Genomic DNA, 14995 nt, shown 5'->3' on the forward strand with positions numbered 1-14995 from the left:
CAAAACATTTTATTAACAAAAATCCTTATTTTTTATAATCAATAAACTTAAGACATCTCATCCTCTTCCTCCTTGTGTCTTGCTCTTCCAAATCTTAATTGCCCCTTCTCCCTGGCTCCCCTTCCCCACTACCTGAGTCACCTATTTATTGCCACCAAGCCAGAGATACAGAGGACATCTTAGATAGTGAAACACTCAGATATTTAGTAGGGTATGGTATCATTTGGGTTAGAACTAGGGTTAGAAATGAAAGAAATTTACGGTTAGGGTTACAAATGAACAAATTTAGGGTTAGGGTCAGGGATAGAGAATACATTTAGGGTTAGGGCTCAATCATCTAAAGAGATTCCACTGCATAAAAGCTTTCTATCATATCAATGACAAATAGTCACCTAGCTTTGGCCTGAATACTTCCAGTGATTAGACTTCACTTTATGTTGAGAGGCAGGTGTAGAACCAGGAAGATCTAGGCTCATGTTGGAGACATACTGTTGGGTGTGACCTTAGACAACCTCTAACCCTAAAGTCAATCCCTCAGTGCTCTAGAAACCAAAACTGTAATTTGTAGTGAAAATACTGGCCTACATTAATGGAGTTTCCTCATTAATGAGTTCTTTAAAATGAGTCAAAATTTTAGACTGTTAAATCAGGAAAATGATGTTATCCACTGTATGTCTTGAAAAATTGGTACACACACCAAAAAGGTCCAGTATCTATCCCTATATTGAGTTAAAATCTTTTCCCCCATACTAACATCCATCTCTGGGTTCCTGTTCTTCCTTCTGAAACTGCAGAGCATGAGTACATCTTTTTTTCTTCAAAATTAGAAGACAGCTAATATGTCTCTCTCTGAGTCTTCTCTTTGTAGGTTACACATTTTTTATTCCTTCCACAATTCCACCTGTATGAAGATACAAGATAATTTCTAGACCTTTTAACCTTTTAGCCTTCCTCAGGATTTAATCTGTAGTAATTTATCAATATCCTAAAGTTATCATTTGATTAGTTCAGAAAGGCAACATGACCTAGTGAAAAGGGTGCTGCACGGGACATCAAGAGACTTAGATTGGGATAGTCTCTCAGACACTGCCTCAACTGGGTGACCATGGCCACATCCCAATCCCTCAGAGCCCCAGTATCCTTATCTGTAAAGTGAAGCTGATCATTAGTCTCTGCACAAAAATTTCAGAAGAAAGGAGACTAAGAAGGAGTAGTCAGATAGGTAGGAGGAGAATCAAGACATAGCATTGATACAAAATTCCATAAAGGAAAGGTATCCAGGAGGAGAGGGTGTGCTGCAGAGAGGCCAAGAAGGATGATAACTGAGAAAAGGCAATCACATTTGGGCTACTGACAGAAAAGTGCTTTGCTATGTAAATGTGACATTAGTATTACTACAGTGGAATTACTCTCCTTCTTGTGAGACATCTATTACAACAATTCAGTCCAAATACTACAATATCTTTTTTGGCTACTATATCACACTACTTACTTATAATAAACGGGTCAAATAAAATCCCCAGAAACTTTTCATGAACAGCTGACCAGCAAGGTACCTATATTCTGTACTTGTTCCACTGATTTTTTAAAGTCCAATGCAAGACTTAATATTTCTAGACTCATCAGATTTTATTTCCCTTGTTTCAGCCTGCTGACACACTTTTAATCTTGGTTCTTTCATCTTTTGTATTAATTATCCCTCCCAGCTTTGTACCATCTGCAAGTTTGATAACTATGCCTTTTGTGCCTTTACAAGTCACTGATAAAATTGTTGAACAGGACCAGGCAATGTCTTCTGGAACTCCACAAATGGCATATATATATTTACATATTTACATATATTTATATTTTATACATAATATATTTATATTATGTATAAATATATATTTATACATTAAATATATATTTATATTATATATAAATATATTTATATTATATATAAATACATTTAAATATATTTATATTATATATAAATATATTTTATGTTTATATATTAAATATATATTTATATTATATATCATATATAAAGATATATTATATATATTTATATTTATATATATTTAGAGTAATATTAATAATCTCTTTGTATGTGTTTTTAAGCCACTTGGGAATCCATATATCTGTAGAATAATCTAGCCCACATTTTTCCATCGATCTTCAGTGTTTTGATGAGAGACTTTATTAAATGGCTTGATAACATCAAGATACACTATGTCTAACAGCATACTCCTGATATGCCAGTCTAATAACTTGGTCAAGAGAAATTAGGTTAGTTTCCAATTAATTCATCATAGTGTAGCTCCCACTGATCATTTTTTTCTTTTCTATTGGCTCTATTTTCTATGTTTAATAATATAATCAAAATCGGATGTATTAGCTCTAATTTACCCAATCTACCTTTAGGAAAGAATGCTTCTGGGGTTCACTTATCTTGGCAAAGTCACTGGAAGGTCAACAATTTGTGAAAAGTTTCGTTGAAGACTCTTGTCTAAGGCAGTGAAGTCTGAGCCACTCTCTTTTCCTAGTGATAGTTAGGAGTAAGATAGAAGATAATTGTGACAGTAACTGTCAGTCATCTTTGAGAAGTCATACAGAATAGGGGCTATCTCAGAAAGAAGTCAGGTAAGGTCTTAATTTTCAGAAAGAAAAAGGAAGAATTTCATGGATTATGGACTAGAGAGTGGACACTGATCCTTAACAGAATTCTAATTGGAGAGCAATCAGTGGTCTCATCAGTATGGGGGAACTTCTGGTATAGAAACTCCATCCAACAATCCAGATTTCATCATATCTATGATTTAGTAGGTAAGTCCTAGGAAATTGTCTAAAGCACACTGAATTGAAATGACTCGATAGAGTCACTGCTAATAAGTGTTAGAGACAGATCTGATCCCAAGTCTTCCTGATTTCAAGTGTAGTATTCTTATCAACTATACAATGTTACCTCAAAAATAAGATTGAATTGATTTTTAAAATGAAGATTTGGGAATATTTGGAAAAGAGCTTGGTGATCCTTAAGAACCAATGTGGATTCACTGTAAATGCTTATGTCAAACTTTTCCTAGGTTGGTGACGTCACATTTGGTTCAGATGATCTCAACCATATCAAGATAATAAAGTCAGTTTCATAAGATCACAAATCCTCTTTCTATATAGATTCCCAAGGTTACATATCATCTCCACATTTTAAAAGCAATATGGAGCTTCCTAATGTCAAATATGTAGTGAGCTCTCCATCACTCTAAAGGCTAGATGGTTCCCTGTCAGGGACATTGCAGAAGGCATTCCTACTTGAGTATGGATTAGACTGGATTAACTTTGAGGTGCTTTTCAACTCAGAAATCCCACAATTTTAGGAAAGACAGGTTCTTTCCCCCATGTTCTTCTGTTCACCAGTATTTTTGTAGTGTTTAATTTGAAGGTCCAGCAAGGAGAACCAATGGAGGGTGTTTAAACAAAGTGACCATGTACTAAATATAGAATGTATTATATTACCTTGGATCCTCATTTGGGTGTCTTGGAATTGATATAGTTTCTAATTTAATTGGTTTGTTTCCATATCACCTCTGGGCACAACTCTAGAGGTCTTTAACAGATCATTCATAGTTCTTTTACGTGGGCCCACAGGTCCTCAGATCTCAAAGAGGGAAATTCTCCATACACATTCTCAACGGCAGAGGGTCACTTAGCTTGCCAGGGGCTGCTCTCCCTGTTCATACCCCCACACAACTCACCCTCCCTCTACTCCCTTTTCCAAGCATGGCCTAACTTAAGTTTCCATGTGTATTAAGGAAATGACAGAAAACACTCAGCATCTCTTGAATTTCCTCAAGTTCATGTATATCTGAAGACACTTATTAAAGACGCCTTCTCCTTCTTTACACCAGGAAATGCCATACAGTGCTTCACACAGGACTTGGATACATCAGGCACTTTTGCTGTTGCTCAGTCATTTTTCAGACATGTCCAATACTTCGTGACCCCATTTGGGGTTTTCTTGGCAAAGAAATCTGAAGTGATTTGCCATTTCCTACTTCAATTCATATTACAGATGAGGAAACTGAGGCAAACTGGGTCAAGTGACTTGCCCAAGGTCACACAGATAGTGTTTAGGGCCAGATTTCAGCTCATGAGGATGACTCTTCCTCATTCCAAGCCCAACGCTGCCCCAATGGAAAAATTAGATTCCATAACCTGAGATAATATTTAACTTATAGTTTAGAGGCATTGGAGTATAGTACAAAGAATGCTGGACCTGTGGTCATAGGACCTATGTTTGAATCCCAACCCTGTGTGTTTCTAGCTCTATGACCTTGAACAAATCAGGTAACTTCTCTGGGCCTCAGTTAGTTGATCTTCAAAATAAGGGGGTTGGACTAAATGATCACTAAATTCCCTTCTAGCTCTCAATCTATGTTCCTTAAACTCCTGGGTCTAACTCTCTTAGTCCTTAAGTGTGGTAGAATTTGACTTATGTTGAAGTGAGAGGTACTTTTAAATTATTTTTTTCAAAAATAATAATCAGAAACTCCCTATTGAGAAAATAAAAATTTTGAGGCACTGCATAAAAGGAATGTTTGTCTGCTAACTCCTTAAGTATATATGACGTGTAAGGGAGTTTACCGTCCAATAACGATTTCTGCCTCATTTCACATCACATGGAGATTCAGCACTGACAGAGAACGGTTCATAAACTGGCTAATACATCTCAAATCCCTACTGTACCACAACTGGAGCACACGCATGCCTCACTTCAAATGCCCAATTGCCAGCAACTCATTTTCTACCTCTCTCTGGAACAAGTCTGATCAAAATGAATGACTTCAGTAAGGTAGGAGAAGGGCATATTTATTTCTTAGAGGGCTCAGCTGAAACTCAATTGCAGCTACAAGGCAAGTCTCCTGTGCTAAAGGAGAGTGACTTTCCCTCCCAAATTCTGTGGGTCTCTATCAGAGAATGCCAGATGTCTGCTTTTTGCCCAAACCAGACTACATTTATCGTCCCCTGTGGATGAGCCAAAATTTTGTCGAAGATGAGTCTTCAGGTGGGTAGAGAAAAAGGATTTTTTTCTTTTCTTTTCTATAGCATCTCTGATATCTCCAGAGGATTGTATAGGGGGAAAAAACTCACTGGATATAGTCAGAACACCTGGATTCCCGTCCTGACTCCACTATTTACTAACTTCCTGACCTTGGACAATTCACTTAACTCTTTGACTAACTGACTTCCAAAATCTCTTCCAGTTCTAAATCTGTGATCCTATGATCTTTCTCCCTACACAAAATTAACTACCCCCTCCCAGTTGAATTCCCAAGTCTTTTTCATGATACTGTCATTCTGCCCATCACCCAAGTTTGAAATTCTCTTTCCTCATACATCATCCTCCCCATATCCAATGAGTTACCATTACCAACTATTCTTCCTTTGCATTTGTCTCTTGAATTGAATCCTTCTTTTTCATTCCCAACACCAACACCCTGATTGAAGACCTGATCACGTCACTCTTAGCTGTCTTATAACAGGAGCCTCTGAAGTATTTTTCTTTAGTCTCTCACCACTCTAATCTACTTGGCATGCAACTGCCAGATTCATCTTCCTAAGGCAACACTCCCATGTCACTCCATTGCATAAAAACCTTCCATGCTACCCACTGTTCATAAGATAAATCCAAACATCTTAGCAGATCATTTAAGATTCCTGGACAGATGAGGTAGGGTGAGCACACTGTCAGGCACAGACTCCTTCCCAAAAGAAGTGGTTCTCAGTTGTCCTCAGGTGTCATGCCATTATGAATAACTGATTGGAATATATTTTACTTTGCATATGGTTCACCCTCCCATCCCCCATTAGGCTATAAGCTCCCTGTTGGCAGGGACTCTGCTGTTTTTCATCATAGCACCGTGTCTAGCACACAGTAGGTACTTTAAACAGTGTTTACTGGCTGATTGACTGACTATATTCCCAGTGACTCACACTGTGCCTTGAACATAGCAAATGTTTAGTAAACATTGTTGTAGTTCTTGAATTCATGCTAGGATATATTAGTTATGGCCCAATATGATGGATGAGGACACTTTGGAGACTCTAGCAAATTTATTACCATTTGAAGAAAGGAAGGAAACAAGCCTTTATTAAGTGCCTACTATGTGCCAGGCACTGTGTTAACCACTTTACAAGTATTACTTCATTTGATCCTTACAACAGCGCTGGAAGGTAGTGCTATTATTATCTCCATTTCACAGCTGAGGAAACTGAGGTAGACTTGCTCAGGGTCCCACAGCTAGTAAAAGTCTGAGGGGATATTTGAACTTAGGATTTGCCCCAGGTCACACAGCAAGTAAATGTCTGTGGGGGGATTTGAATTCAGATCTTCTTGACTCCAGATTCAGCCTTTGAAGCACCAGAGCATAGTGAACAGAGGGTGAAATTCTGGTACAGAGAGTGCTTTACAGCTTGCATGTCAAGGATCACACATAGTGGCATTGTGATCCTAGGCAAGGCATTTAACCTCCTGGGACCTCAGTTTCTTCATCTGTAAAGAGAGAAGGTTTAGCTTGATGGCTTCTGAGGCCCCTCCATTTGCTCTCTAGATCTTGGATCCTAGGAACATCCCAGTGCCCCAAGGCATCCCACTAAGTGTACAAGTTGCGGAAGAAATACTGACCTGCAATGGCTGGGTGAATTTCCTCCTTGGGAGTTCTCTAGACCAGGGCTTCTTAAACTTTTTCCACTTGTGACCCCTTTTGGATTTGCATTGCATGGCCTGAAGGCATTCACAATGCAAAGCGTGCATGCTTTGTGTTCAGAACCAAGGCTGCAGTGAAGTTGTCCAATGCAACAGCGGGGGAGTGCTACCAGAAACACCTCAGATTTGTTTGATTTTGAATTAATTTCCAGTCATTGTGTGTTCAGAAACCTTTTACTGTTGCCAAATTTTGCCATAGGGGGTTAAGTCTTACAGTTGAAGAAGCACTACTCTAGACTAATGAAGTCACAAATCTGAAGGGTGTGGCACTTGTATGACAATAGGGAAAATAAAAGCATACATGAGGGTTTTCAGTCTAGAATTTTCATGAGCATGTCTTTTTTTTTTCCCTAGCTAGATTATAACCCTAGAGGGTAGAAACTATTGTCTACCGAGGAGAGACAGAAAAGGACCTCAGAGGTCATCTGGTTTGACTCTCTTATTCTACAAGGAAACTGAGGCTGACATAGAAAGAAAGGAGAAGAACTGAGTTTTGAACTGAGGGACTCTAATTCCATGTAGCTACTAGGTGGTACAGTAGATAGAGCACCAAGTCTGGGAATCAGGAAAACTCTTTTTCGTGAGTTCAAATTCAATCTCAAACACTTACTAGCTATGTGACCCTGGGCAAGTCACATAATCCTGTTTGCCTCAGTTTCCTCATCTCTAAAATGAGCTGGAGAAGGAAATGGCAAACCACTCCAATATCTTTGCTAAAAAAACCCCAGGTGGGGTCATGGAAAGTTGGACACAACTGAAAAATAAAATCAACAACTTCTAATTCCAAGTTGTTTGTTTTCACTGCCCCATGCTGCCTCCCAGTTTGTAATCCTAGCACAGGGCCCTCCATGGAGCAGACACTCAATAAATGCTTTTTGTTGTTAAAAATGAATTAGAGTTTTAAACCTGAATGACCAAGCCTTCGGAGATGCATTGTATCTTTATTCTTGCTATCATTCCTCCAGAATAGCTCCATTACCTTAACACTTTATCACACAAAGCAAAGAATTCTATATTACGATGCAAAAAAATTGACTCCATTAACAAATTGAAGCTACCATTCTCTGCATCTACTGAACAGAGGTTTACCTTGAAAGAGTTTTATTTCTTTTTTTTTTTTTCAGATAGATCTTAAACCATTTTCAGGCACTTATTGGTAAGCAAGATTTTACATGATAAATGAAAGATGTAATTTATCACATACCATCATGAGGAGTAGTTTCACAAAAACTGAATGAAGCAAATGATAATGTGGTTGTAATGTGAGGAACCTGGCTTTCCTATCAACAAATCTGTGGCAAAACAGAAAATCATCAGTGCTAACTAAAATGTCTCCCATTGCCACCATCATTCAAGTAGCTCCTGCCATTTGGGGTTGGAATACTTTCTGATTGGAAGAAAACAAAGAGGCCGCCCTCCAATCATGTATGTATAGGGTCTCTACCACCCAAAGGCATCCATCATGGGACCTTCAAAGGTCTTCCCCAGCATATTCCAAGCCTCCTCACTCTTGGCACCTAAGCATGAAATACTGCTCCTGCCAAATCAATCTGTCACCCCAGCTTAACTGGTTTACTCATTATTCACCAAAAGGCTTTTACCTTTCTTGGTGTCTTTGACTCCAGTGTTTTCCCCTTGCAAATGTTAAACCTCCCTCCCCAATGCCTTACCCCTACTTGCCTTTTTTTTTTTTTTTTTTACTTCTTACCAATATTCTATACATCTTTATAGGCATAGCCTAAGTGATCTCCCAGGTTGAGTTAATTTCTATCCTATTTAACTAGATCTTAACAATATTAAGCAGCGAGTAACTTTTTCTTTATCCTAGGGACTGCATCTTATTTTTCTCTGTCCTGTAGGACCCACTTTAGGGCATCAATACAACTGAATGAATAAATCTCTTCATTCGTTGGCAATGAGGGCAGGATGCTCCTCACTGGTTTTCCAAAGCTCCCAGTACAGGGCCTTGCACACAGTAGGCTTTCAGCAAACATCTGATGATTGTACAGAGGAGCAAGAGGGAGAAGAGAATCAGTCTATAAATCAACAATTTATTAAGTGACTACTGTCTTCTTCCTTATTCCAAGTCCAGCACTTTATGCACTAGTGGGTTATTAGAGAATAAAATATAAATATTACTCCTCAGCCATCTTTATGTCAGCCATTTAGTTGCTTGGATTAGAGACCATGCCCCAAAACTCTTAACCCTTTCAGCTCCTGACCTGCCACCCTAGAGCCCTATTGTGCTGATGTCCAAATGCCTACCGTAGGCCACTCCTCCAGTCCACCCAAGTTAAACTTCACTTTACTCCCTGGCCATCCACTCACCAACCACCTCTCCACCAGATACCTTGAGACCTCTGTCTTTGCAAATCAGCTGCTTATAACGCAGCATCTGGTACACAGTAAATGCTTTTACATTCATTCAAAGAGCATGGAAGAGAAGGGGAAAGGGAAGATACAAAGGAGTTTGGGTTGCCCCCAGCCTGGAGAATTCATTGGAACAATAACTCCTTCTTGTTTGTCCCCCACATGGCTTGCTTCTCACTGTGTCTAAATCGCAGCTGCCTTTGCTCAATGATGATAAATTCATCTGGAGTACTCCAGATGGTGAGAGTAGAGAAATGATTCATCAGCTTCTCCCCCTTTCCCAGAAGGTTCTCACAAGGGGCCAAGGGGAGACTTATCTCATGAAGCTTATGATTCCTCTCCAATCCTTCATCAGCCAGGAGAGATAGCAGCAAAGAAAACTCTATGGAAACCAGCCCTTCAGAAAACACATCTGTTAATGGGACATAAATTTTGTATTATAATCCCCAAGCAAAGGGTGCCATAGCCAGCAGGACAGGTTTCCTGTTCTCCCTCCTGCTTTTTTTCGTAGCTCTCTGTCCTCCAATCTGTTTGAAAAGGACACATACATATCAACTCCCAATTTCTCACTGAGGCCAAAACTCAGTCCAAAAGCTGGCTGCTCCTTGCCAGCATCTTAGAGCCAATGTTGGGGATTCAGACTCAGACACTTATTTACCATATAAACCCAAGCACCTCACTTAGTTTCTATAAACCTTAGTTTTCCCATCTGTAAAATGGGAATACTATTACCATCTATCTCACAGAACTGTTGTGAGGATCAAATGAGAAATATATAAAGTCCTTTGCCAACCTTAAAAGTTTTTATAAATGTAAGCTAGTATTAGTATTATATTAAAAATTCATTTCAAATCTGTAATGATGTACTGGTAAATGTTTAACAGCCAATACTGCCCCCCAAAAAAGGATGCATCACACACTTTGAGGTTCAATCTGCAATATTAACATTATTCTCTATCACTTTACTAAATCTAGACAATCAATAAAACAATAAATCAAGCCTTAATTTCTGTCACTAGTCAATTTCCAAAGTATGAATACTCAAACTGAAAATTTAACAATCGGCTCTCATGAGCCAGTACAAACTGGCTCCAACATATCGTTAATATAACCAGTCCTTCATTGTCTATAGTAGTATCAGAATGCCATGGCCCAGAGAGCATATAATAATAACTGATCCAAAAATTACTTCTGGCTTTGCAGTATATCCTAGGCTAGGATCTAGATTTAAGTTCTAGGACTCCAAGCCAAAACTTGTCAGAGGACTCCCCCATCAAACCTCTGCTCCCAAATGCCCTTGCTAAAAGTTCCAGAGGCTCCTCTTTTCACAGGCTCCAAGCCTCCCTTATGATTATGTGGATTTATCTGACTCACTCTATAGGTACTGCCCAACCCTCTGTCCCTACGATCCTTCATGGAGTTCTCTATCAATCTTTCTATGCTGTTTCAAGGATAAAACAATAGAGAAAGGGTTCTTAACTTTGTGCCATAGCCCCCTTTGACAGACTGAGGAAGCCTGTGGGTTCCTTCTAGGAACCATGTGTTTAAATGCCTAAAATAAAATACACAGTATTACAAAGAAAATGAATTATATTGAAGTAAATTATCAAAAAAAATTTTCAAATTTGTGGATCCTAGGTTAAAAATCCCTTCAAAAGAAGAACAAAATGAGACATTGGACTGCGCAAAGAGTAACAGAGTTGGAGTCAGGAAGAATTGGATTCTAATTTGGTCTCAGACACTCAGTAGCTGTGTAAGTCTGGAAACGTCACTATACCTTTCTGATCCTCAGTTTCCTCATTACCTCTTTGGTCCCTTTCAACTCTAAATGTGTGATCTCAAAGGCCTTTTTGAGTGCTAAATCTTTTAATCTTACATATTCTGTAGTAGGGCAGGCAGGTACTATCTTGTTCTGTTTGATGTTTCCTGAGGAACTTTCCTTCTGCTTGTCAACTGTGGCAAAGTCATGTCACTTTTGGGGGCATTAGCTTACTCATCTGTAAAATGAGACGGACTGAACTAAACAACCTTTCAGGTTCCAGCCAGCCAGCTCTAATAAACCTATGCTTCTGTAAGTTCAAAATTTGAACCCCCAAACTTCAGATACTGATCCACTTTAAAGTGTCACTACCTACTTAATCACTTCATCTTTCTTCTGTGAGAGAGGGAAAGCACTTCTAACAGATAATATAGTTGTTTCCATGATTCAAAAAATGAATCATTCCACCAGGGACTGATTTCATTCTAAAATTTCACAAAAGACCACCTTTCTTTCTTTTCCTTGCATGCTGAAGAAAATTGAATTAATTTTTTAAAAACTGAATGAAGGGCTTTACAAAGAGGATGAGGGGAGGGAGAGACATGGAGAAGAGCTGTTACCTGCTGCACGTCCTGTTGGAAGACACAGAGCTGCAGCCGCTGGTGGAGGCGGACCTTCCGGTGCTGCCAGATGCTCTCGAGCCTTCGCTGGTGATGTAGCACCTCATGGACGACATCCAGGACCTGGTGCACAGCTTTGGAGTAATTGGCAGTGGCCGTCAGTGACTCCGAGTTGCCAGGACTCAGGGGCCGTTGCAATACATCCAGCAAAGCTTTGCCATCCTGGCTGACCTGCAAGAAGAAAGTCAGGCACGTTCTAAACTCAGGCAGAGAAAGTGCTCCAAGGGAAAACCAGTCCAAGACAATGGTGGCATGAGGATCTGGGCTAAGGCTGCAGGTGTGGCAGGGGAGCAGGGGAGCTAGAGTGAGCATGGTGGGGATGGGGGATTTGACTTTGAAGATTATTGGTCTCCCTGTTTCATACATCTCCATACTCCAATTCATCCTCCATATGACAAAATGATTTTCCTAAAGGGCAGCTCTCACTATCACTTCCTACTCAATAAATCCCCATGGTTCCCAATTGTTATTAGGATCAAAGAGAAGTTCCTTTGTTTTAACTTTTAAAGTCCTTTACAACTTGGTCCCAAACTGTCTTTCCAGTCTTATTACATATTATTGACCTTTCCATATTTGATGGTCTTGCAGACTGGTCTCCTTGCTGTTCCTCACATATGACACTTTCATCTCCCATCTCTGAGCCTTTGCACTGGCTGTGCCTATGCCTGTAACACACTTCCTTTTCTTCTCTACCTCTCAGAATCCCTTGTTTCTTTCCAAATGCTGTTCAACAGACTGGTTACAGGAAGCATTTTCTGATCTGCCCTTCTACCTGCCAGTGCTATCTTAAATTTAAATTCTATTTATTATTATTCTGTATATACTTATTAATTTACATGCTATCTCTCCTGATAAAATGCACACGCCTTCATTTTGGTATCCCTAATACCTAGCACAGTGCCTGGCACACAGCTGGTGTTTAATAAATGCTTAAGAATTGATTAACCTCCTCATGGAGGATGGGTCTCAGTGAGAAGTAATGAATTGGTTGACTCAAACAAAGTAGGACAGGCTATTATGAGAGGAGCTGCCCCTTTGCACTGGCCGATAAAAGAGACTCTTCAACCAAAAACTAGGTCTGTCCTTTTTCATCTTTTTTAGAAGATAGGCAACAGATTTAAGAGTAGACCTGTGCATTGCTAGGATGACAGCATTCATGGAAGCCTTGGGGCACAGGCACATGAGTAGTATGTGTGTTTTCACTCACGTCACCCAAGAGAAGAGCTCTTGGACCTCGAATTCCTGCTACAGTCTTGGAGGGGTAGTGGTGTAACCAGCTGATATAATAGCTGGTGTGGAGAAAGGAGCTTTGTGGTTGCTATGGTCACTCTGAAAATTCAGCTTCCAGGAGAAGCATTGAGAGGTCTTGAAACATAGGGGTGTGTGTGTGTGTGTGTGTGTGTGTGTGTGTGTGTGTGTGTGTGTGTGTGTGTGTGTGTGTTGTGTGTGTGTGTGTGTGCTGGTAATAGGGGGTTTCTAAGCAATGTGATTCTGGAATTCAATGTTCTGGAGAAAGAGGAGTTTCTTGAGGTTTTTCTTGAAATTTTATCCATCATTCAAGACTTTTTGCTCAGATGTTAACTCCTCAATAAAGCTTTTGCTTATATCCTTTCTTTCTTTCCTCTGATGTCACACAGCACTTTGTAACTCTTGTACATTTATGATGATATATTTCACACTAGAGATACTGAATGAATATTTCATATTTATTAGAATTTGGCATATTTATATAAGCCTTGTATCTTTCCTACTAGATTGTAAAGCCCAAGACAGAAACTGGATCCTTGTGTTTCCCTCAGCAACTAGTATAATACTTTGCATGCACTTAGTAAATGATTATTGAATAGATATTCTGGAAATAAATTAAAAACTTCCTCTCCAATTTCTCTAAAATATTAAGATATACAATTTCTCTGATCTAAAAGTACTTTCCAGATTCCTCTTCCCCCTTTGAAGGGTGGGTTAGATAAAGAAAACAAATTGGGGGTGAAGTAAAGATGGAGAAGAAAAGGCAAAGACTTGCCTGAGCTTTCCCCAAATTCCCCTCAAAATAGCTTTAAAATTGTGCCATAAAACAAATCTGGAGCAGCAGAACCCACAAAAGGATGGTGAAACAAACTCACAGCCCAAGACAACTTAGGAGGTCAGTAGAAAAGGTCTGTTACTCCTGGGCAAGAGTGGAGTGCAGTCAAAGGCAGCCCAGGCCCCAGCAAACCAAGAGCAGGCCTTGAAAGGGACTGATTCAACAGTGGCAGCAGCTGCTTCCAGAAATCTCAGCCCACCGATAGTAAGGGGTGGAACAATTGGTCAGAAGGACATTACAGGAGTAACTTTGCTGGCTGGGGGCAGGACTCTGTTGCTTTGCCTATACTCTGATCTGGGTCTCAGTCCTAGGGGTCAGTCCCAGGATGAGGAGAAGCATTAGCACACCAGAGCTTATGGTTGCAGGGGAGAAGGGATCCTGCTCACAGTTCCGGGGCAGAAAGAAGTGCTTGTGGTGGGTCACTCACAGACTAGAGCATAGGCCAGGAGAGCAGTAAACATGACTCTCCTTAGATCATTCCACTTTGGAAGAACTGAAAGCTTACAAACTCTCAGAACTAGCTCTGAAAACAGCTGCACAAAAAGACCTGAAGCTTAGGGAAGTACAGTCTCCATCCTGGAAGCAGAACCACACCTTAGCATAGAGTTAAAAGTCAAGACATAGGCTAGGAAAATGACCAAACAACAGAAAAAATTCTGACTATGGAAAGTCACTATGGTGACAAGAAAGATCAAAACATGCTTAGAAGACAACAAAGTCAAAACTGCTGCCCCCAAAGTTTCAAAGAAAAATATGAATTGGTTGCAGGCCACGGAAGAGCTCATAAAGGACTTTTAAATCAAGTAAAAGAGGTAGAAGAAAAATTAGGAAGAGCAATAAGGGTGATGCAAGAAAATCATGAAAAAGCCACCAACAGCTTGGTAAAGGAGGCATGAAGATGAATAATGAAGAAAATAACACCTTCAAAACAGAATAGATCAAATGGTAAAAGAGATACAAAGATCCAAAAAGGAGAAGAATGTCTTGAAAAGCAGAATTGGCTAAATGGAAAAGGATATACAAACATTCACTGAAGAAGAGAATTCCTTAAAAAGCAGAATTGACCAAATGGAAAAAAGAGTACAAAAATTTACTGAAGAAAAGAGCTCTTTAAATAGTAGAATTGGCCAAATGGAAAATGAAGTACAAAAGCTCACTGAGGAAAATAATTCCTTAAAAATTAGAATTGTTCAAGTGGAACCTAATGACTTTATGAGACATCAAGAAACAATAAAATGAAATCAAAAGAATGAAAAAAAGAAGAAAATGTGAAATATCTCATTGGAAAAATAAATGATCTGGAAAAACAGATCCAGGAGAGATACTTTAAAAATTATTGGACTCCCTAGAAGGCATGA

At 39.4% G+C, this 14995-nt stretch overlaps 1 protein-coding gene across 6 annotated transcripts in view; it reads right to left on the bottom strand.

The window, feature by feature from the left end:
* KALRN (kalirin RhoGEF kinase) overlaps positions 1–14995 on the bottom strand; it is a 963226-nt gene that overhangs the window by 487914 nt on the left and 460317 nt on the right. For all 6 annotated transcript variants that reach the window (XM_072616710.1, XM_072616706.1, XM_072616705.1 and 3 more), the window contains exon 9: positions 11495–11725. In XM_072616710.1, coding sequence (XP_072472811.1) covers positions 11495–11725 — 231 coding nt within the window. The remainder of the gene's footprint in view (positions 1–11494; positions 11726–14995) is intronic.

This window comes from Notamacropus eugenii, chromosome 5 (assembly GCF_028372415.1).
Source record: "Notamacropus eugenii isolate mMacEug1 chromosome 5, mMacEug1.pri_v2, whole genome shotgun sequence".
NCBI classification, from domain to species: domain Eukaryota; kingdom Metazoa; phylum Chordata; class Mammalia; order Diprotodontia; family Macropodidae; genus Notamacropus; species Notamacropus eugenii.